The following is a 20,239-nucleotide window of genomic DNA, read 5'->3' on the forward strand; positions in this document are numbered from 1 at the left end:
GATCAGTTAATATCCTTGCTGGATGAGTTTATTGTGCTTTTGAAGGCCAGAGGAAAAGGTGGTTCTCCTACCTGCCTGAGAGTTGATAATTTTAAAATCCAAGTTACTATGTTGCAATTAAATCTTGATCCCTGGAGATGTCATTAAGGGCAAAATCTTTTGAACAGATTGATGTTCAGTTTAAAATCTAGAGGGCCAGTAGCAGGGAATCAAGAAAAGAAGTAACTCCTGATCATGTGCAGTGACTTGGTGAACAGTTTTCAGTTAATTCCTTTAAAAACTAACAAACAGCCCTGGCTGGTGTGGCTCAGTGGATTGAGTGCCGGCCTGCAAACTGAAGGGTTGCTAGTTCGATTCCCAGTCAGGGCACATGCTGGGTTGTGGGCCAGGTCCCCAGTGGGGCGGGGGGTGGGATGTGAGAAGCAATCACATATTGATGTTTCTCTCCCTCCCTTCCCCTCTCTAAAAATAAATAAATAAAATCTTAAAAAAAAAAAAAGCAGGTCAGATAATCCATGCTTTCTACAAAAGTGAAAACTGGGCATCAGTACATGATAATAAATATGATTGTATCAACATCTAATTGTGCAGGACAGTTGAAAACTGGGCATCAGTACGTGATAATAAATATGATTGTATCAACATCTAATTGTGCAGGACAGTTGTGATTAAAGAGCATGGCCTTTGGCATCATATAGATTTAGGTTTGAATCCCACTAACCCCTTGTTCTAGGGTGAGGCTGGGCAATTCAATCTCTGAACCTCCACTCAGTGATCATAACACCTATCTTAAGAGTGTTGTGAAGATTAAATGAGATGATCCATATAAAATGCATACTTGCCCAAAGAAGTAAGCACCCAACAGACAAAGCCATTATAACCAGAGGCCCTGCTGATAGTCTCAACTAGCTGTTGAGCCAGGGCAGGCCTGAATCGTGTTTCCTTTCACGATTTAGTCACTGTAACCGAAATTTAAAAACCCAAAGGGACCACAGCTTAATTACTATTGAAGATTTGGATGCTTGTCTTCTGGTCAAGTTGTTCCTGGCTCCAGCTTGTCCAGACTTTATTTCATCAACAGACTATTTTGCAGTGTATAATGTGCACTTTTTTGCCCAAATTTTTGAGGGAAAAATAAGGAAGCATATTATACATGGATAGTACCTGAAATATCTGTATCTGTTCTTGTGTTTTGTAATTAGTTAACATAAAATATGTTCAAAATAAATGCTAAAACTCCTTTATAATACAAAAAACAAGTATCTAAATATAAACACATTGAACTTAAAACAAAAGTTTTTTTCCTGAAAGTTTGGGCCAAAAACGTGGGTGCACATTATACACGGGATCGCATTATACACGGCAAAATATCTCACACCCCCAAAGCAGATTTCCATATAATTTACGGAAGCTCAGGAGGCCCAGATTTGGATTAGGAAGGGGGAGTGAGCATGCAGCTCTGCAGAGAAGTGCCAGAAGAGAAACAGAATGAGTGATCACTGCAGTCTCTGAGCTCTGCGCTCTAGCTCCTCTCTAGATTGGGGTGCGAGCCTGTAGAAGGGATGGAGTTGGGAGATTTAAGAGCTCAGCAGGGTGCTTGCTGCCGGACTTATGGGGAGACCGACACCTCTCCTTTAGAAGCACCTTTTCCTCAGACACCCCCCAGCTACAGAAAACCCTAGTCTTCGGAGACTCTTCCAGAGAAGGCCAACTGTCTCAAACACTGAAAAACACCTCAAAATCACATCCCAGTCTCCACCGATACCAGAAGTGCCCTGTACGTGCGCGCGTACGTGCGCGCTCGCGTGTGTACGCACAGGATACTGGGATGCCGCCTCTCCCCTCTGAGTCTTCCAGTTTCCCGGCGTGCTTCGAGCCCGCCAAATGGGAGGGGGAGACGCAAGATGGCGGCAGCCGCGAACTCTGGCTCCAGCCTCCCGCTGTTCGACTGCCCGACTTGGTGAGTGGCGGAGCGACCAGGGGTGGAGTGGCCCGGCCTGGCCTGGCCAGAGCGGGCTGGGCGGCTCCATTCTCGCAGCGGGCCGAATGGTTCCGACACCGTGAGACTGATGAGGCAGAACAGTTCGTCGGGCCGGGCGGCGTGGGGAGGAACCGGCAGCCCGGGCCCAGGCACTGAGGAATCCCAGAGTTGGGGGATTCTGAGGCGCTCGCTCACGCAGCCCCTCCGGCAACGAGCCGTTTGCCGGAGCGCAGCTGGGCCGTGGCCCTGAACTTACCTCAACTCCTGACTGCCTAGTGCTCTTGTGAGCGCCCTACCTGCCCCGCTGCTCTGCATCCCGAACGCGCACGAGCTGGCATCCCGGCCTTAACCCGACCTCAGAGCCCCGCGTCCCCTGCGGCGCTGCGTGCGTGGCCGGGTACCTGTTCGTCTCTGGCGGACGGGGAGCTCACTGAGGGCAGGGACGGCTCCGACCTACCCCAGTATCCCAGCGACCAGCGCGAGACCGGGCACAAGTGGGCATCAGTCATTGTTAGAAGGGACCCTTTCACCCTTTCTCAAGTTCTTGGGAATAATGGAATAATTTAATTTAGCCTTTGAGTAGAGTACAAGATGAATAATTATGAATCGCCTGGCAGGAAGCCCCATCCGAGTGCGAGCTCTATTTCTGCTGCAACTCACCACAGTGTATATTGTTTGTGTTATTCTTTGCCTCCCGTTCTGTCGGGATCCTCAAGGGCAAGCGCTCTCTGATGCATCTTTATGTTCCCAGCTCCCAGGCCTTAGCCAAGCACCTAGTAGGAGTTCAGAAAGGATGTTTTGGATGTAACATTGCTTTTCCTGTTTCCCAGACAAAACGGGCCTTTGTCCAAGGCTCTGTCCTTTCAGCAACTGCCCTAGAGGAGTTAGCGCAGAATTGGGAGATGGCTAGGTTGCATCTTCAATTAGATGAACAGATACACACTTTTTGGATGCAAATGTAAGGACAAACTTCAAAGGAGCAAACACAGGAAGCATGTGAATGTGTGGCCGTTTGTTTTCTGGGTATCTTTGCATTTTTCGTAACACCCAGTTACTTACTTAAGTCTACAAATTTTGTGTCAGTTTTGGTTCCCTGCTGCATCAATTCCAGACGTTGGACCAGGACAGTAAACTTAAAGTTAGAGTAGACAGGTGCTACCATTTCCTCATGAAGCAGGCACTTTGTTAGGTGCTTTGACCTGTGTATCCCCCTTGAATGCTCTGGTTATAGGAATATAGACAAAAGGTTCCTTTAAAAAAAGCCACTATAGCCCTAGCTGGTGTGGCTCAGTGGACTGAGCGCCAGCCTGCAAACCAAAAGGTCACTGGTTCGATTCCCAGTCGGGGCACGTGCCTGGGTTGCAGGCTAGGTGCCCTGTTGGGGGCATGCAGGAGGCAGCCACACATTGATGTTTCTCTTCCTCCCTTCCCCTCTCTCTAAAAAGTAAATAAATAAGTTCTTAATAATTAAAAAAAAAAGCCATTATAGCATGACCTGTTCAAGGATACAAAATGTCTCTTGTATTTGTGGTTAGCTGGTGTCGTGGGCATGATATCAGGTTACCTGGATTCCCTAATGATGTACCTCTGATTTGGTGTCAGAGATCCGCTTATTCTGTGATGGGATTGATCTTGATCAGCTCGAAACACCAACGGATTTATTCAACCTTTATAGGGTATTAGTTAGTGGCAAAACTTAGATTCAAATTCAAGTGATCAGACTACCCCAGCTGTAGTACTTGCACTCTCTACGCTGCTTTCTTTCTGAGGTAGAAAGCCAGGGTTAAAATATAGGTTTCTCTGGTGCTGCTCTAAATACAGATCCACTGAAATCTGTTTTAGAGCAATTGAATCACTGGGGAAGTAAGTGTCAAACTTAGAAAGGAGCTGTAATAACAGTGAAGTAGATGACATTTCTGCTTGAAACATGAACTAATTATAGGCTGATAGAGCTGCATTGCTGAATGGGACAATAATTGTAAGTGGCATTTATGAACTCATCCTGAAAATGCTTTTTCCCTCTTATTTTTCAGGGCAGGTAAACCCCCACCTGGATTACATCTGGATGTAGTCAAAGGAGACAAACTAATTGAGGTTTGGAAATACATGTGTTCCCTTTTTTCCTACCACACTAATGATATTTTGTCAGTGGTGCACTTTTCCACCCCCTCTCCTGTGCTTTGTTTTCCAGCAGTGCTACTTTTGTTCATCCTGATTTTTTTCTATTAAAAGCACATGGTGATATAACACATTCATACCTCTTATCTTGCACAGACAACTCAGTTTTTTGTGACTTCTCTCACCTTCTAAATGAAGCGTTTTTAATAGATCTTGGACCTATGGACCCTAATCAAACTGGAAGCCCTATAACTTAGTGAATTCCCTCTCTATAAGTACATAGGGTTGTGTGGAAGGTGCAAGATATGCAATAATTGGCCCTGGCTGGTATGGTTCAGTGGATTGAGCGCTGGCCTGTGAACCGAAAGGTTGGTGGTTTGATTCCCAGTCAGGGCACATGCTGGGTTGCGGGCCAGGTTCCCAGTAGGGGGTGCACTAGAGGCAACCACACACATCGAAGTTTCTCTGCCTCTTTCCTTTTCTTCCCTTCTGTCTAATAAATAAATAAATAAATAAATAAATAAATAAATAAATATTTAAAAAATGTGCAATAAGTGAAAAAGAAGTGAATGATGTAGGTTAAGTTTAGCTTTTAAGTTGTTTTTATAATAAATTCAGGCTCAAGCCCTTGAATGAAGAGAATGGAATGCTGGTGAAATTTATTCATTTATTCAAAACATTGAGTGCTTGCTTTGTTCTTGTTATTGTGGGCAGCATAGGGACTAAAGCAGTGACTAAAACATGGTTTCCTCCTTCAAAGAAAGTATCTGATGGGAAAGACATCACAAAAAATTCCATGATAATAATTGAAATAAGTAGTATAAAGGAAAAGTTTAGCAGAATTCCAGGTTTTTTATAAATCTCTGGAATGAACACCCCATAGAACTTGAAGAGAACATAAATTTTGATTAGCTAATAGGTTGTATATGGTTTTGTTTTGTTTTTGTTTAATTCTTGTGGCACCATTTATTTACCAAGAATGGAGATTAAGCCTGCTGTGACCATGGAGTTGTGAGTCTCCATCTCTTAGACCAATTTTATGTTTGCTTGCTCGAAAGAGATTAGTTTCAGGGTCCCACTTTTGAGTGTATAGAGTAAAAACATTGTTCCATGGTTGAAAAGCTGTCTTTGAGATCTTCTGAGTCATGTTCTGTAAATGTATTGTTGTCACTTCAGGTATTTTACGAAATATTGAGTGTTGAGGCATGAGTTGTGATGAATTTTTTTATTCATCATGCCCACAGCCAGTGATTTAAGCCCCTTTGTCATGGGGTCTTCTATCTTTTTATTTTATTTTATTTTATTTTATTTTATTTATAATTGACTTTATTAGGGTGACATTGGTTAATGAAATTATATGTATCAAGTGTACAATTCTATAATTCATCATCTGTATAGATGATGAATAGATACCTATCTGTATAGATAGAGTTCTTCTGTCTTAAAAGTTAACAAAACATTATTCAATGAAATAATTTTGCTAAATAACTAAAACCTTTTTAACTGTAGACTGTTACACAGATATAAAATATTGTTGCTAAATAGCATGAAGCTCTGAAGACATAAGAATCTGTTTTGTTACTAGAATTTAATAACGCTTCACCGTGCAACATAAAGAAACAGAAAAGGAGGCCTAGCCTTAGTATCATATTCCTTTGTGAAATAATTTATATTTTCAAAGTGCTGTCAGTTGTCAAACATCCCTCTGATTACTGGTTTCCACTGATAGTGTTGTCTGTCTTCCGTTGCTCTTGTGTGTGCTGAGTTGCCACACAATTGTCAAGTTACAACCCTTAGACATCACTGTGCTTTTTCTGAGAGCAATAGATCTGAGATGCGCTTATTTTTTAAGGATTTAGGCAGCACTTGATACTAACCGAACTATCTACGTCCTAGCCTTGTGTCAAAGGCTTGTGCCCTGTTGTGATAGCTGGGTTTAAGAAGTGCAATATTAAAACAAAAGCCATGAGTCTCTTAAGTTCAGTGTGTAAAGACAGACTATGAGTTATAACTCAGTGGCATAACTGGATAAAGGTATTAGCCATAGTGAATCAAGAAATTGTGGCTTTAGTGACTGTTGAAAAAGACCAATGCATTATTTCATTTGCTTGGACAGAAGCAGCACACTGTCCAGGAGTTAACAAATCTTAATTCTAAGACATACTATTTTCCCGCTACATGTTCATGTTTTTATAATTGAAATGCCTTTGATAATGAATATATACATTTAATTTGAAGGCCCTTTTGTGCTTTTTCCCCCCTCTAAACATCTAGATTTCTGTCATGTCTTTGACACCTCAGAATCATAGCAATTTGGTCAGTGTTACATTAGAACCCAAGAGCTGGTGGTCTTATATACTGTTTCCTTGAGATCAGCCAATGAGGACTGTGGTTAGCAAATTTTAGTTTGCGAGGGCATAATCTCTGCATATAAACGGGAATGAGAAATGCAGTGAGATCCAGCCTGCACAGATATTACCCAGAGAGAATAAGATGTTGAAATTTCAGAGCTCTCTCAATTCTAAAGCAATGTCTTATATTTAACCCAAGTCTTAAAACTTGGGGCTAAGCAGACATGGGATGATTGTCTTATTGAGCCGCCAGGCTGTTAATTCTTGGTGCTGCCTAGCAGTATAGTATGGACCTGGAACAAGCCTTGCCAGCAGCAGATGGGCACTCTGCTGGACAGGGTTTCCCAGAGGTGACCCACTTACCTGTCCTAGCTTGAACTAATTGAGCCTTAAGGCAAAGCTTGAAAGAAACTGGGTAAGTGATTGTTTAAAAAAAAAAATTAAGAGTGTGTCTATAGTATTTGTTCACTTATTAAAATGTTCCTTGCCATATGGTGCATTTTTTGATGCAGGTAGAGTGAAGAAAATATATAACATGGTTAAAAGAGCTTAGACTCTGAAGTCAGGCAGTTTCCATCTGTCTGAATTTCTAATTCAGCTTATAAATATCTAGCTGTGTGAACTTGAGTGTGTTAATTTCTTTGTGCTTCAATTTTTCCATTTGTAAAAAATAGGAATAAAAGTACCTACCTACCTCAGAGTGGTTGTGAGGATGAAATGACAGCGTAAAACTTACAGCACTGTGTGTGGCTCAGAGGTACTCGGCAGTTGTCACTGCTATCCGAGCGTGAGGTGTATTTCTGGTTTTGTAAGGGGAACACTCACTGAAAGTTCAATGGCATAGCCAGGAAGGAAATGTAAGCCTCTTGATTCCTAGCCTGGTACCGTACTAACTTGACTGTGTCTTTCTACTCAGCTTTGTGCTGTGTTATCTCAGGAATATTTAGGAGTATAATGTGAAATGTGAACTAGAACATAGTGAGACCTTGTAAGGTTTTCCTTTATAAAGGAAAAATATCGTATATCCAATAAGGGTTATTCTTTAAAATGGTCAAATGGTAGACTTTTAAAATTGGAAGAAGCCCTGACCAGTTGGTTACAGCATGGTCCCAATATGCCAAAATTGCAGGCTCGATTCCCGGTCAGGGCACACACAAGCATCAACCAATGAATGCATAAATAAGTGGAACAGCAAACTGATGCCCCACCCCCCTCTCTCTCTGTGTCTCCCTCTCGCTCTGTGTCTCTCTCTCTGTCTCTCTCCTTCCCTCTCTCTAAAATCAGTCAATTAAAAAAAAAAATTAAAACCGGAAGAAGCGTTAGCAAAAATTTACCTGGAGCTGTCTACAACCAGGCTGTATCAGGATTAAAAGAAAAACAAGGATAGTGTAGTAAGTTTTTCATAAAGCTAAATCAGCTCCAAGTATTCCAAAAGTACTTTGGGGCTATGACGACCGAGTAGAATATAGATAGGTGTTTATACTCCCTTCCTTTCCTAACCAATTGATACTTTTCTTTTGGATGCATGTTTTCTGAAAAGCAGTCATTACTTTATAGATATGATATGTGTTCTTGTTTCCTGCTTGATCTAAAATTAAGATCCAGTGAAATCTTAAGTTTCCAATGGACAGAAGACAACCCTTCTTGTAGGCTACTTTCATCTAATAATTAGGACAACTTTTTTTAATCAACGCTAGACATCTGACCACTATATTTGGGAAAATTAATTGCATCTACCCCTCAAAATGTTAGTAAATTATTCTGAGCTCTTTATCTTGAAGAGTAACAGGAAATTTTTTTTTTTTTTCACCTTGGCAAGGAGTTTTATCTTTTCATGGTCCTCTGTTTGATTGGAAGAATGTTTGCTACACCCTGTTGAAATGATTTGAGTAATATTTAATCTAATGTTTATTTAGAAACTGATTATCGATGAGAAGAAGTATTACTTATTTGGGAGAAACCCTGATTTGTGTGACTTCACCATTGACCACCAGTCCTGCTCCCGGGTCCACGCCGCCTTGGTCTACCACAAGCATCTTAAGAGAGTTTTCCTAATAGATCTCAACAGTAGTAAGTAACTGACATCCTGTCCATCCCCGTCTCACACATTTCTTTTGGGCAATGTAATTAAATGCTCTTTGGGTTCTTCAGTTTCAAAATTGTGTTTTATTACTGATCAAGGAAGAAGTTTGCGTTTGGTTTTTAAATCTGCCCTTCTCGATTCCTGTGATATCGCCTATTTTCCTGAAATAATTGGTGCCTGGAGAGAGAAGGTTTGGGGGGAGGACTGTCCTGGAGAAGGCAGTAGGTATAGATAGGGAACAACAAGAAGAATACCCAGGAGCTAGGGACCACGGGAATCCAGGTGTTTATAGGACCATGATAAACTGTGGTCCAACATAAGCAGCAGCTGGGATTAGCTCCATTAATGTAATAGAATAGTGGTGCAGGACATTTACAAAAAATGCTTTTGAACAGTTTAATTTTTTTGTAGTGGGTTATTTTTTCCAGCTACATTCTGCTTTGATTACTAATAATATCAATTTTAATTTCATGAACATTATACAACTAATAAGATTTTCAACTTTGCCAAAGATAATCCCAGAAATGCAATTGAGACTTAACTACATGGAGCCCTGAAGTTTGTTCATTTTCCCCATGTATAAATACAGTGTGAAAAGGGTGCTGCTTCCTGGTCTGACCATGTTCTCCTTCCTCACTTCCCCAACATGGACCCTAGCCCAGTCTGCCTATATAATGGTGTTGGAGAACCTTGTCTCACAAGTACTTACTTGCAAATTTATCTCATCTTTTCTCTCCGTTTTATAACATGCAGAATGCAGACATGGAAGAGTTTTCAGACTCTGCAGTAGGATTTTGGCTTGCCTTGGCATTCATATTACCTGTTTCAGCCAACCTCCTTATCTTGTCCTGGGGAAAACCCAAGGATAACTGCCACCAGGGCCTGTGTTCCTTAGACTTGGGGCTGGAGAGGTCAGACCACACGAGGCCTGTCTCCTACCATGGGTGGCATGGTTATTGCTGGGTTGGAGCCATTCGTGCTGGGCCCAGGATGGAGCCAAGCCTGTCTGGCAGCAGAGAGCAAGCAGTGGTATTTGTTACATGGGGTGACAGCAGGTCTGAAGATGTGTAAGAATTCCACTGAAGAGATTCAAGACCCAGTGAAGGAGTTTTCCTTTTCGTTGTGATCCATGACAGGGGATGCAAAGTGGACCCCGTGTCATTTTCATTTTAAAAAGCAGAACTGATATGCTGGGAGGAGCTGCTCTCCCTTCTACAACTCAGGTTGGTTTTTTTTTCTCTTACATTTTTGATTTGGTTATTCCCAGCACACGGCACTTTCTTGGGTCACATTCGATTGGAACCTCACAAGCCTCAGCAAATTCCCATCGATTCCACAGTCTCATTTGGTGCATCCACAAGGGCATACACTCTTCGCGAGAAGCCTCAGACATTGCCATCGGCTGTGAAAGGAGATGAGAAGATGGGTGGAGAGGATGATGAACTCAAGGGCTTACTGGGGCTTCCAGAGGAGGAAACCGAACTTGATGTAATTCCACGTCTATGTCATTATTTTGTCTTTTGGGACTCCAGTTTTGGCAACGTGTGCTTAAAATAACAATGACTTAGTGCCAGGAGATTTTCTTGAGTTCAGTACTAGGCCTTCGTCACAGGTAGACTAGTGTGGTCAACTGTGACACGCTTCGGAGAGCTGCATTGTATGAATTTGGTTATGTATGACAAGGGGTGACAAGACTAGGTCTCTTGCCAGTAGACACATGGTTTTCTTACACACCTTCACTGGATGTTAGAGGCCAAGGCTGGGAGTTAGATTTTTCCCAAAGCTGCACTGTCCAAGGTGGTAACTACCAGCTACATGTCAAGTACTTGGTAGTCATATGGGACTAGTGACTTCCGTGTCGAATAGCACAGATAGAGAACATTTTTATCATTCAGTAAGTTTGATTGGACAGCAGTGACTTAGACGGAAGCTTTTCTGATACTGTCCAAATAGCTCATGAATCTTTTGAATAAACCAGACTGTTTTTGTTCTTACGGACCTGGCTGCCCTGAATACTATGATTTTTACAATATTTTATTTTAAAGTTTTCTAGAGGCTGACCCCAGTAGTTTGTGATGTGGCTGTCATCCTTTACACATCTGTCACTGCATTGGTGTGACTGGTCTATTCAGGCAGACCATACGTAAGCATGTCCTTAACCACCCACATGCACTTACTATTCTAGTACATTAAGGCAGTTTCCCAACCTTTAGGGAGAAAAGCACTTATGGAAATCTTACAATTTAGAAGTTACTTTGTTACAAAGAAGTAGCCTTATAGCCAGAGGCCTTGATGGCAGTCACTCTTGCCCATTTTTCCTCCGGGCTGCTTCCATGCTTTTCTGTCTTTTAAATTTAGTATGTGAGGTCTGACTGGATCTTCATTCTCAAGACATTTTGAATATCACAAACTGCAATGCAGATTGGAGTAAGTCCAGAGGATTGGGAAGAGGCAGGCAGCAGTGCTGAGGCCAAGTTAATCACTGAGATGGATAGATGGTTATGAATAGAAATGGGGCCATATGCAGGAATGGAGGAGTGACAGCACATTAATGCCAAATATTAAGTGTACGGACAGTGTCCCTGTGAGTTCTAAAAGAAAGAAGCTGTCAATTGTCCTTTCTCATCTCTGTCTTGTTACTTTAAAACAATTCTTGGAGTTCCTTCCAGTCATATTCCTTTAATTCTCAGCATAAAGACATGATAGCCTTTCTTTTAAAAAAAAGCTCAAAACCTCAAGTCAAAGATGGTCGTACAGATAACCTGTTCTCAGCTCAAGGCCTCCGCCTCCTTTTGAACATCACTGCCCCACTAGTCAAAGAAGGTGTCTCACATTCTGTCAAAGGTAACTTGTTAATATTATCAGTCCAGGGGCAATGATGAGTTTTTTCTGAATGGAGAAGAGAATCTTTTCTGCCAGGGGAAGTCAAAGTTAGCCCCTAATGCCTTCCTGCCCTTTATGTAGGAATATATTCTTCAGATTTTCTGTGTACTGACTCCTGTCTTTCCTGTGTGAACCCTGTCCTAGAACCTGACAGAGTTCAACACTGCCCACAACAAGCGGATTTCCACCCTCACCATTGAGGAGGGGAATCTGGACATTCAGAGACCAAAGAGGAAGAGGAAGAACTCACGGGTGACTTTCAGTGAGGATGATGAAATCATCAACCCAGGTGAGGTATCTTCCCAGTTTCTTCTGGTGAAAAAAGGGTGGTCTCAGGGAGTAGTGCACATAAGCTACAGGTCAGTTGCAGTGCTTCGCAGCAAGGCTCAGGATGATAGGTGCTGTGTTAAGGAGAGAGAGTTTCTGTAGTTCATTGGTGTAGTACCCTCAACACTCAGGCGTTATCCGCTTGCAGTGTGAACGAAATAGCTAAAGGCAGGGCCCATGTAACTCGGTATACCGAGCAAGGCCGTAATTTTCCTCTGCTGATCAAGTATGTCTGGGTCATGGTGAAGGTTTAAGTTAAGCATAGTGTTTGCTCTCTTTACCCCTGTGCAGAACATTATTGTCTTTTTGCAGTTCAGGGTGCTTGGTAACTCTTAAGATTGGAGAACCTGCTGCTGCTGCTATTAACCACGTTGAAGACTTGCCTGTCTGTTGGAGAGTAGATTACAGAAAGTTTGTATGAAAACGTCAGTAAGATAACATCCGATTATGGGACGGCCACTAACCTACCAGTTTGTTCCATCATGTAACATCTATTTATTGGGTTCACGTTATGTCCCAAGTACTCTGGTAGGTTAATGACATAGAGCTGGGAGTTATAGTTTATACAGTGAAGATGGAATTGGGATTCAAAAAACTTTGTTTGAACATAAATCTCAATGGATAGAAACAGGGATCCCAGACTAACAAGTTGCTATTAACACCCAAAATGAAATGCAGTGAGAATCGCTTTCAAGTCCTGTATTTAGGTTCAAAATGTCAATTATTTAAATGGAGGAGGAGACTCATAGGTACGGAGAACAGTCCCTTAGTCCCCTGGGTGCTGGAATGTAGGGGAAGGGACCACGCATGAGGGAGAGCAGAGGGAGGAGGCAGGGCCAACCTTAAGGAGGAAGCAGTGGGCAAAACCAGAGCCAGTGAGTAGCAAGTGTTTGGTTCAGTATAAAAAGCAACAAGGAGCCTGGCTGGTGGTTCAGTTGGTTGGGGTGTCATCCCGGACACGAAAAGGTTGTGGGCTTGGTCGGGGTGCATACAGGGAGGCAGCTGATTGATGTTCCTCCCTGTCTCTCTCTGTCTCTCCCTCTTGGTCACACCCCTCCCTCTCCCCTCTTCCTTTCTCTCTAAAATCAATAAAGATATCCTTAGTGGGGATTAAAACAATAATAACATCATCGAGTTCTTCTTATATGTAGAGGAGTTAAAAGGATCCCTGTGAAAGAGATTGGGGCATTCGTTCCAGGGCCCAGTTTACTTTCCCTGGATGGTGTGTGAAGTGGAACGGTTTACTGCTAAACGTAGTGAACGCCTGAGGGAAGTGTTAGGCAGGGGTGGGATGACCGATCTAGGAAGTCTATTTCTGGTCCCCAGAACCTATGGAGTAAGAGTTCCTAGAGGTGGGACCTGAAAATTTCTAGTTTAGAACAAGCTCTTGTACTAACGAGTAGCCGATAACTTGGGAATTACTGGACTAGACAATCAGCATCTGATCTGCTTTGTTTTTCTCCTGGAAAAGTATTGCCCAGAGCTTTGTTAAGGCCATGTACTCAGGTAGAGCATAGCGTAGTGGTTAAAGAGTGCGGGCTCTGAAATCAGAGGGCCTGGGTCGGAAGTCCTCCTCTCTGCTTAGTACTGTATGACCTTGGTCAAGTAACTGACAAGACTACTGTCCTCACAGGAGTGGTGGGAAGATTAAATGTATGACATGTGAAAATACCTCAGATTGGTGCTCGGCATTCAGTAAGCTCTTGATGATTGTTAGCCATTATCTCCACCGTCGCCTGTCAGAACGTAGGCCGTCTAGCCATGCAAGCTTTCCTATACCCTGAAGTCGACTTAGCAGGGAATTTGTTGGTAGATATCCAGGAACAGGGGTCTCCTGGAACGGTTGTATCCTCTGTCTAGGAGTAGAATGGCTGGAGAATGAGGAGAGGATGAGAGGCTTGACCACCATGCAGCCAGCACAGAACAGGGTCCCCCAGAGAGGCGTAACCCCTTCCTTCTGTAGGTGTGGTGCGCTCATGGGGCGCACCCCCCAGTAGCCACCCGTCAGGCCCCCGTTGCTCATGTGCCTCCATGCATCTTTTCTTGCTGAAGGGATGATTGGAACAGGGCTCCTGTGGGGATGAGAAAAGATAAGGGTGCCTTTTTTAGAGACCTTGTGTCCTTCCTGAATCTGGTTGTCTTTTCCTCTTCTTTCATGCGGAAGCCATTCATTCGTTCATTCATTGAACAAAGGTTGGTTGTTCAATGAATATACCAGGGTATATTCTTTAGAGGCATCCTAACATGTGAAAAGCCAGGCTTAAATCAACCAGGTATTAATTATTCAAATTAAATAAGGAATCTTTATTTTCCAAAGGAATTTATAGGAGTGTTTTGTTTTGCTTTTTAAGATTTTATTTATTTGCCCTGGTTGGTGTGGCTCAGTGGATTGAGTGCCAGCCTGTGAACCAAAAGGTTGCTGGTTTGATCCCAGTCAGGGCACATGCCTGGATTGCAGGCCGGGTCCCCAGTTAGGGGTGTGTGTGAGGCAACCACACATTGATGTTTCTCTCCCTCTCTTTCTCCCTCTCTTCCTCTCTCTAGAAATAAATAAAAAAATTTTTAAAAGACTTTATTTATTTATTTTTAGAGAGAGGGGAAGGGAAGGAGACAGAGAGGGAGAGAAGCATCCATGTGTGAGAGAGAAACAGTTGCCTCTCACGTGTCCCCAACTGGGAACCTGGCTTACAGCTCAGGCATGTGCCCTGCCTAGCAATTGAACCGGTGACCTTTTGGTTCTCAGGCTGGAGCTCAGTCCACCGAGCCTCACCAGCCAGGGCCTGAGTTGTTCTCTTGTCAATTAAGTGTTTACTGTAAGTGGTGTTTACCTCATAGGCTTGTGAGGATTTAACCAGTGCTCAGCACCCAGTACACACTCAAAGTATTAGCTGTATTTTACTGTTTTAATATGGGTTGTTGTGATTGCTTTGTTTGCAGCGAGCGCTATACCCTTAATCCTCCCAGTAGAGTACCAACCTAACCCTTCCCTCATGTCTTTTTGCAGAGGATGTGGATCCCTCAGTTGGACGCTTCCGGAACATGGTACAGACTGCAGTGGTCCCAGTGAAGGTAGGAAGCACATTGTCACAGTATTCGAAATGCCATTTCGTATGGTCTGGTTTAAAAATTCACTCTTAAAAAAAAAATCACTCTTGCCCTGGCTGGTGTGGCTCAGTGGATTGAGTGCCAGCCTGTGAACCTAAAGGTCACCGGTTCGATTCCCAGACAGGGCACATGCCTGGGTTGCTCGGCCAGATCCCCAGTAGGGGGGGTGTGAGAGGAAACCACACATTGACATTTCTTTCCCTCTCCTCCCTCCCTTCCCTTGCCTCTAAAAATAAACAAATAAAATCTTTTAAAAAAATTAACTCTTTCATGTGTAGGTAAGTGTTAAATGTTTGCCTAGTTTTAAAACATTCTTTTCTCTCTCCCATTTTTTTACCCTGTGGAAATACTTTTACTCCATCTATTTCTAGGGGATCCTGGAGGGCCATAGAAAGGCTGCAGGTGACCAACCAGGTCGATGCTGCATATAAATTATGGTGTGATGGGAGTCTGTAAATTTACCTCCCACAAGCTGCAGAGAGACCCACCTTTCTTTAGTCTTTCCCTTCCGGCTCAGTTTAAGTTCATTTCTGCATGGCACCTCGGCTTTTGCTGTGCCTTCATTCTGCGCGTAGGGATGGCACACACATACAGGAAAGCCAGCCCAGCCCTGGATTAGGTTTGAAGGCCAGGCATGTTGAAGAACAAGGAGGGGGAAGTTACAAAGGTGTTCTCACAAATTGCTCAACAAATGGAGGAACTACCTGACAGCTCGGAACAAGTAGCCCTTTAAGTACTGAGATCCCTGTAAATAGAGCTATTCAGAAAGCAATCGGAAGATACTGGGCAGAGATGCTATAGAGATTTATTTTTAACAAGTCTTTAGAATAGCCCCAACTGGCTTGGCTCAGTTGGCTGGGTATTGTCCTGCAAAGCCAAAAGTCGCCAGTTTGATTCCCGGTCAAGGCACATGCCTGGGTTGCGGGTTTGGTCCCTGGTTGGGGCATAAGAGACAACTGATTGATGTTTGTCTCCCTCCTTTCTCCTCTTTTTAAAAATAAATAAATAAAATCTTAGAAATAAAAAGTCTTTAGAATATATTAGACTAAATTAATATGTCAAATTCCTGGTTAGTCTTTGTTTAATCCAGAACGAGTAGAGAAGTGAGGGGAGTCTAGTGTGAAAAACTGTAAGATGAAATTTTCTGTGCAGCTCCAGTGTGTTCATGTCACATTTCCCCTTCAGCCCGTTTCTCTCTTTTTGGAATGTCCTGTTAGCATTAAAGTGTAAAACCAGCAGATGTTTTTCCTTCTGTGTCAGCTTTATTGTGGTGTGATCCACACAGAGTGAAACGCGTACATGTCAAGGGTACAGTTTGGATTTTGACAAATGTGAACACCGGGGTCACCACCATACTCAAGATCTAGATTTCCATCACCCCAGGACATTCCTTTGTGTCCCTTTGCTGCCAGTCCCCTGCCACTCCCAGACCCAGGCAACGAGTCAGTTCTTTCACTCACTACAGATTTGTTTTGCTCTGAGATTAGTGTTTAAAAATTGGGCGCCCAATGTGAAAATAGAGACTAACTTCTTATGCCCCGCCCCACCAAAAAAAAATTTACCTGTTTCCACCCATTATCACCTCTGTTTTCTAAAAGGACATTTTAACACCAAAACCCCCCAGAGGCCTGGCTGGTGAAGCTCAGTGGATTGAGCATGAGCCTGTGAACCAAAGGGTCGCTGGTTTGATTCCCAGTCAGGGCATGTGCCTGGGTTGCAGGCCAGGTCCCCGGTAGGGGGCATGCGTGAGGCAACCACACATGGATGCTTCTCTCCCTCTCTCTAAAAGTAAATAAATGAAATCTTTAAAAACAAAGACAGAGGGAGGGGTATGACAACCTCAGGATAAAGAATGGTCACTTAAACTGTTTATGTTTTACTTTAGGAAAAGCTCACACACTGTCCTCATTTTTTTTTTGGTGTGACTCAGGTGAAGACTTTGTGTGCACCTGTCAGGTTAGACGGCCACTGTAAAGTCACTCTAAACACAGAGGTTTCAGGACAGTGAAATAGACTGGGAAATAAAACAACAATAAAACAAAAAGGGGCCTCCCCCAATTTTTTTAGGACTAGAATAGAAAAAAGCTAATTAGTACCACTCTGTGTCTTACCTCTTGTCTCCTCTGTTCCTTGTGAACCACAGAAGAAACGAGTGGAGGGTGCTGGCTCCCTGGGCCTGGAAGAATCAGGGAGCAGGCGCATACAGAACTTTGCATTCAGTGGAGGACTCTATGGAGGTCTGCCCCCCACGCACAGTGAAGCCGGCTCCCAGCCACATGGCATCCACGGGACAGCACTCATTGGTGGTTTGCCCATGCCATACCCGAACCTTGCCCCTGACGTGGACTTGACTCCTGTTGTGCCATCAGCAGTGACCATGAATCCTGCACCAAACCCTGTCGTCTATAACCCTGAAGCTGTCAATGAACCCAAGAAGAAGAAATATGCAAAAGAAGCTTGGCCGGGCAAGAAGCCCACTCCTTCCTTACTGATTTGATATTTTTGGTCATGGAGAAGGGTGGGATTGGGTGGGAGTTGGGTGGAAGGGCAATGGGGGAGCTAATGAACTAGGGAGAAAAATTTTACATGTGTGCAGTATCGTCTTTCAGAATGTCTCCTGGGGTCCTAACCATGTAATATCAAAACCTGGGGTGGGGTTGAAATAGCCCGTAAAGATTAGTCTTCAGAACACTTCAGTGTAGAGAAATGTTTTATACATCCTTTTAAATAGACTTCCCTGGCTCTCTCCCAGGCCTTTCATTACCTCCTCCTTTCTTCCCTCTTTCTAGGATCATTTTTATTTGAAGTCATGTACCCTAGGGAGAGACTCCAGGCCCTCAGGTTGAATTCAGAGATGGGGAGGTGACCGTCACATCACCAGCCTTGTGGGTACTGCAGCCTAATTTATATTTACTATCCCTGTAAGTCCCACATAGCAAAAGGGTTGCCCTGGATCTGAGGTTGATCAAAAAGAGGGTTTACTACTCTTCAGTTAAGCTACAGTTTAAACTCAAAATGTTTTCCTGGTCAGTGGTTTTGAGGTCCAGTAGTTAGGCTTTTCTCTTGTGTTCTTTCTATTGGAATGAGAACATTTTGATTGTGGCTGAGGCCAGTGCCAGAGACACAGGTTGATAGTTGTCAACTCACTACTTGTTTGAACTTTACCTGTTTTGCTTGTCAGACCTGAGTACCCTACTTGCGGAAGTTTCTCATGTGATTCCAGAGCACTGTCCTCTACTCTCTAAGGCTTTACTTTCCTGTTCCAGTGTGTTAATGAAGGCAACTTACAAAGGATATGACCAGTTAGAACAATTCCAATTAAAACGAAAAAGATCTAGCTTTGCAAGTAACTGACGTCTCTAAGAGGACGTTTTTAGACGTTGGTTCGGAGGCTCTTTCCCCCCTTTGACTGAGAGCTCTCATTTTCCGGAGCGCTAAGGCTAGTCCTGGCTAACAAACGTAGGAGACGGAGATAGGAAACATTGATATGAGCTTTGTACAGAGATTTGTACATTTGTGTAATAGGCCTTTTCATGCTTTAAGTGTAGCTTTTTACCTGTAACCTTTATTACATTGTAAATTAAATGTAACTTTTGTCAGCCCCGTGCAGTTGTGATTCAGTCACCATCACCGATTCCCACCGATTAGGGAGGTTTGTCAAAGGTACAGCTTTGGGGCTTGGGAGGTACTGCTCTGTCCCCATTTTATTACCACACGTGAAATGCCCCCTGATGATTGCGAGACTTCTAATTAGAGATTCTAGTCCCCAGAGCGAAGCCTCGTGGAGCTGAGTGGGTTAAGAGGTGCCAGCTGCTCTTCACTGGGAGACTGGGCTTTGGGGCACTTGTCCTGGAGTGGGTGTGGTTTAAACCTGGTCACCAGCTGCAGCTCAGGTAGCACAGGAGCAAAAGGAAGCTAAAGTTGTGTACGCTTCGAAGGGATTCCAGCTAGAGTTTGGATTGAATGGAAGTGACTTGCCTGCTTGAACTTCATCGCAGCAAGTGCACTCTGTGTGGTCGGGATTACGCACGTAGGTGCTTTGTGATAGAGATGCCAGCTTGGCTCCAGATGCCATGGCTGGAGAGTGGACTTGCAGCCGGCGCTGCCTGATAAAAACAGAAAGGCCCATAAAGTCACAAGTGTGCAGGAAGTTGACCTCCATCAGCTTCTATAAAAATGAGGGTCCTCATCTTAGGAGAGTACCTTCCCCTCATTGCAATGACACATTGATCACCCACCCACCCTGCCAACCCAGCAGTGGCCCCCAGCTTTTTGGAACTAGGGACCAGTTTCATGGAAGACAGGAGGCGGAGCTTGGGTGGTAATACAGTGGCATCCACAGGGGAGGAGAGGCCGAGGACCCCTGATTTTCAGCATGTCACTAAGTTCACAGAGCCCCAAGACGAGTACTGTTTTTATCGCCATTCTACAGATGAGAATACAGGCTCAGAGACAAACGTCCCTGTGATCCCACTATAGTGAAGTCAGGGTTGAAACTAGTCTGAATCCAGGGCACAGGCTCACACAACCTCCAGCATGGGTTGGGGTGAAGGGTGAGCGAGTGTGTCCTGCAGCTGGGGCGCTGTTGTATGCAGTGGGCTGTAGCTTTATTAATTTGTAGCTAGGCATTTGTTTTGAAGTTAATTTTTTTTCCTAACAACTTACTGGAAGGTATAGGAAAGGATTTAGATTTAGTTTAGGTAATAAAAGACATGCCTCCTAGTGAGAGCTCATGCCCTGCATTATTTGGTTCCAGCATTTGCGTCGCAGAGTGAAACTTGGCATTGGTGTCTCAAAGAAAGCTCAGCAGGGGTTATCCAAGCCTGCAAAGCTATGTACCTTTTCTTTCAAGGGCCCAGTTGACTTCGGTGGAAGCGGGAGTGCCTGAACTTGGTAGTTTCGTGATGTGAGAAGGGATGTATGTGTAGAAACCTGGCTTGCCTGGTGCCATATTTCTGATTTCTCCCAATCATGTTTCCGTGCCCCTCAAGCAAGAGCACTGTGGGAGGAGTTCAGTTGCCTCTCTCCCTTAATGCAGCTTTAGACATTGACCCTCCCATTCACACGTGTTGACAAGTGATTGTCACTCAGGTGAGCATGATGCTGCTGAGAGACAGCCTCTCCCTCTAGGACACAGTCCACCCTGGACAGGAAGTGACCATGAGCTTCCCCAAAGTCCTGTGCCCACTAATGGGGCCACCAGCTAAGAAGGGAGAGGACAACCCATGTTCCCCTGCCCAGGGGAGGAGAGGAGGGTGAATCCCATGAAGAAGGACAGAAACCAGCCCATTTGCCAGGCGGTCCTGGCTCAGCATCTGCGGTTGGGTGACAGTTGCTTAAAATAAGGTGACTATTCTCTGCAAACTGTAAAATTTTAAGAGTCAGAAGGAT

General features: G+C 43.8%; 1 protein-coding gene and 1 non-coding gene across 3 annotated transcripts; both read left to right on the top strand.

Moving 5' to 3' along the window:
- Positions 1-1,824: 1,824 nt before the first annotated feature.
- On the top strand, positions 1,825-18,447 carry PPP1R8 (protein phosphatase 1 regulatory subunit 8). Of its 2 annotated transcripts, XM_024554444.3 has the most exons (7): positions 1,825-1,960; positions 4,015-4,075; positions 8,367-8,520; positions 9,801-10,021; positions 11,561-11,705; positions 14,748-14,812; positions 16,992-18,447. In XM_024554444.3, the coding sequence occupies exons 1-7, from the start codon at positions 1,905-1,907 to the stop codon at positions 17,343-17,345; spliced, it is 1,056 nt and encodes a 351-aa protein (XP_024410212.1). In that variant the 5' UTR covers positions 1,825-1,904; the 3' UTR covers positions 17,346-18,447. The 2 variants fall into 2 exon arrangements, with proteins under 2 accessions (XP_024410212.1, XP_053776974.1); XM_053920999.1 differs by lacking the exons at positions 1,825-1,960; positions 4,015-4,075; positions 9,801-10,021 and adding an exon at positions 9,670-9,756 and having other exon boundaries at positions 8,387-8,520.
- On the top strand, positions 5,960-6,125 carry LOC112299667 (small Cajal body-specific RNA 1). The gene has a single exon (XR_002974268.1). It is a non-coding gene; the product is annotated as a small Cajal body-specific RNA 1 (non-coding RNA).
- Positions 18,448-20,239: the final 1,792 nt, after the last annotated feature.

The sequence above is a fragment of the Desmodus rotundus genome, chromosome 3, assembly GCF_022682495.2.
Source record: "Desmodus rotundus isolate HL8 chromosome 3, HLdesRot8A.1, whole genome shotgun sequence".
Classification (NCBI taxonomy): Eukaryota; Metazoa; Chordata; class Mammalia; order Chiroptera; family Phyllostomidae; genus Desmodus; species Desmodus rotundus.

Coding starts and splice junctions, on each gene's coding strand:
- PPP1R8 (XM_024554444.3), top strand. CDS start 1,905: ATGGCGGCAGCCGCGAACTCTGGCTCCAGCCTCCCGCTGTTCGACTGC. Junction 10,022..11,560: donor AGGAGGAAACCGAACTTGAT/GTAATTCCACGT, acceptor ACCCTGTCCTAG/AACCTGACAGAGTTCAACAC. Junction 11,706..14,747: donor TGATGAAATCATCAACCCAG/GTGAGGTATCTT, acceptor GTCTTTTTGCAG/AGGATGTGGATCCCTCAGTT.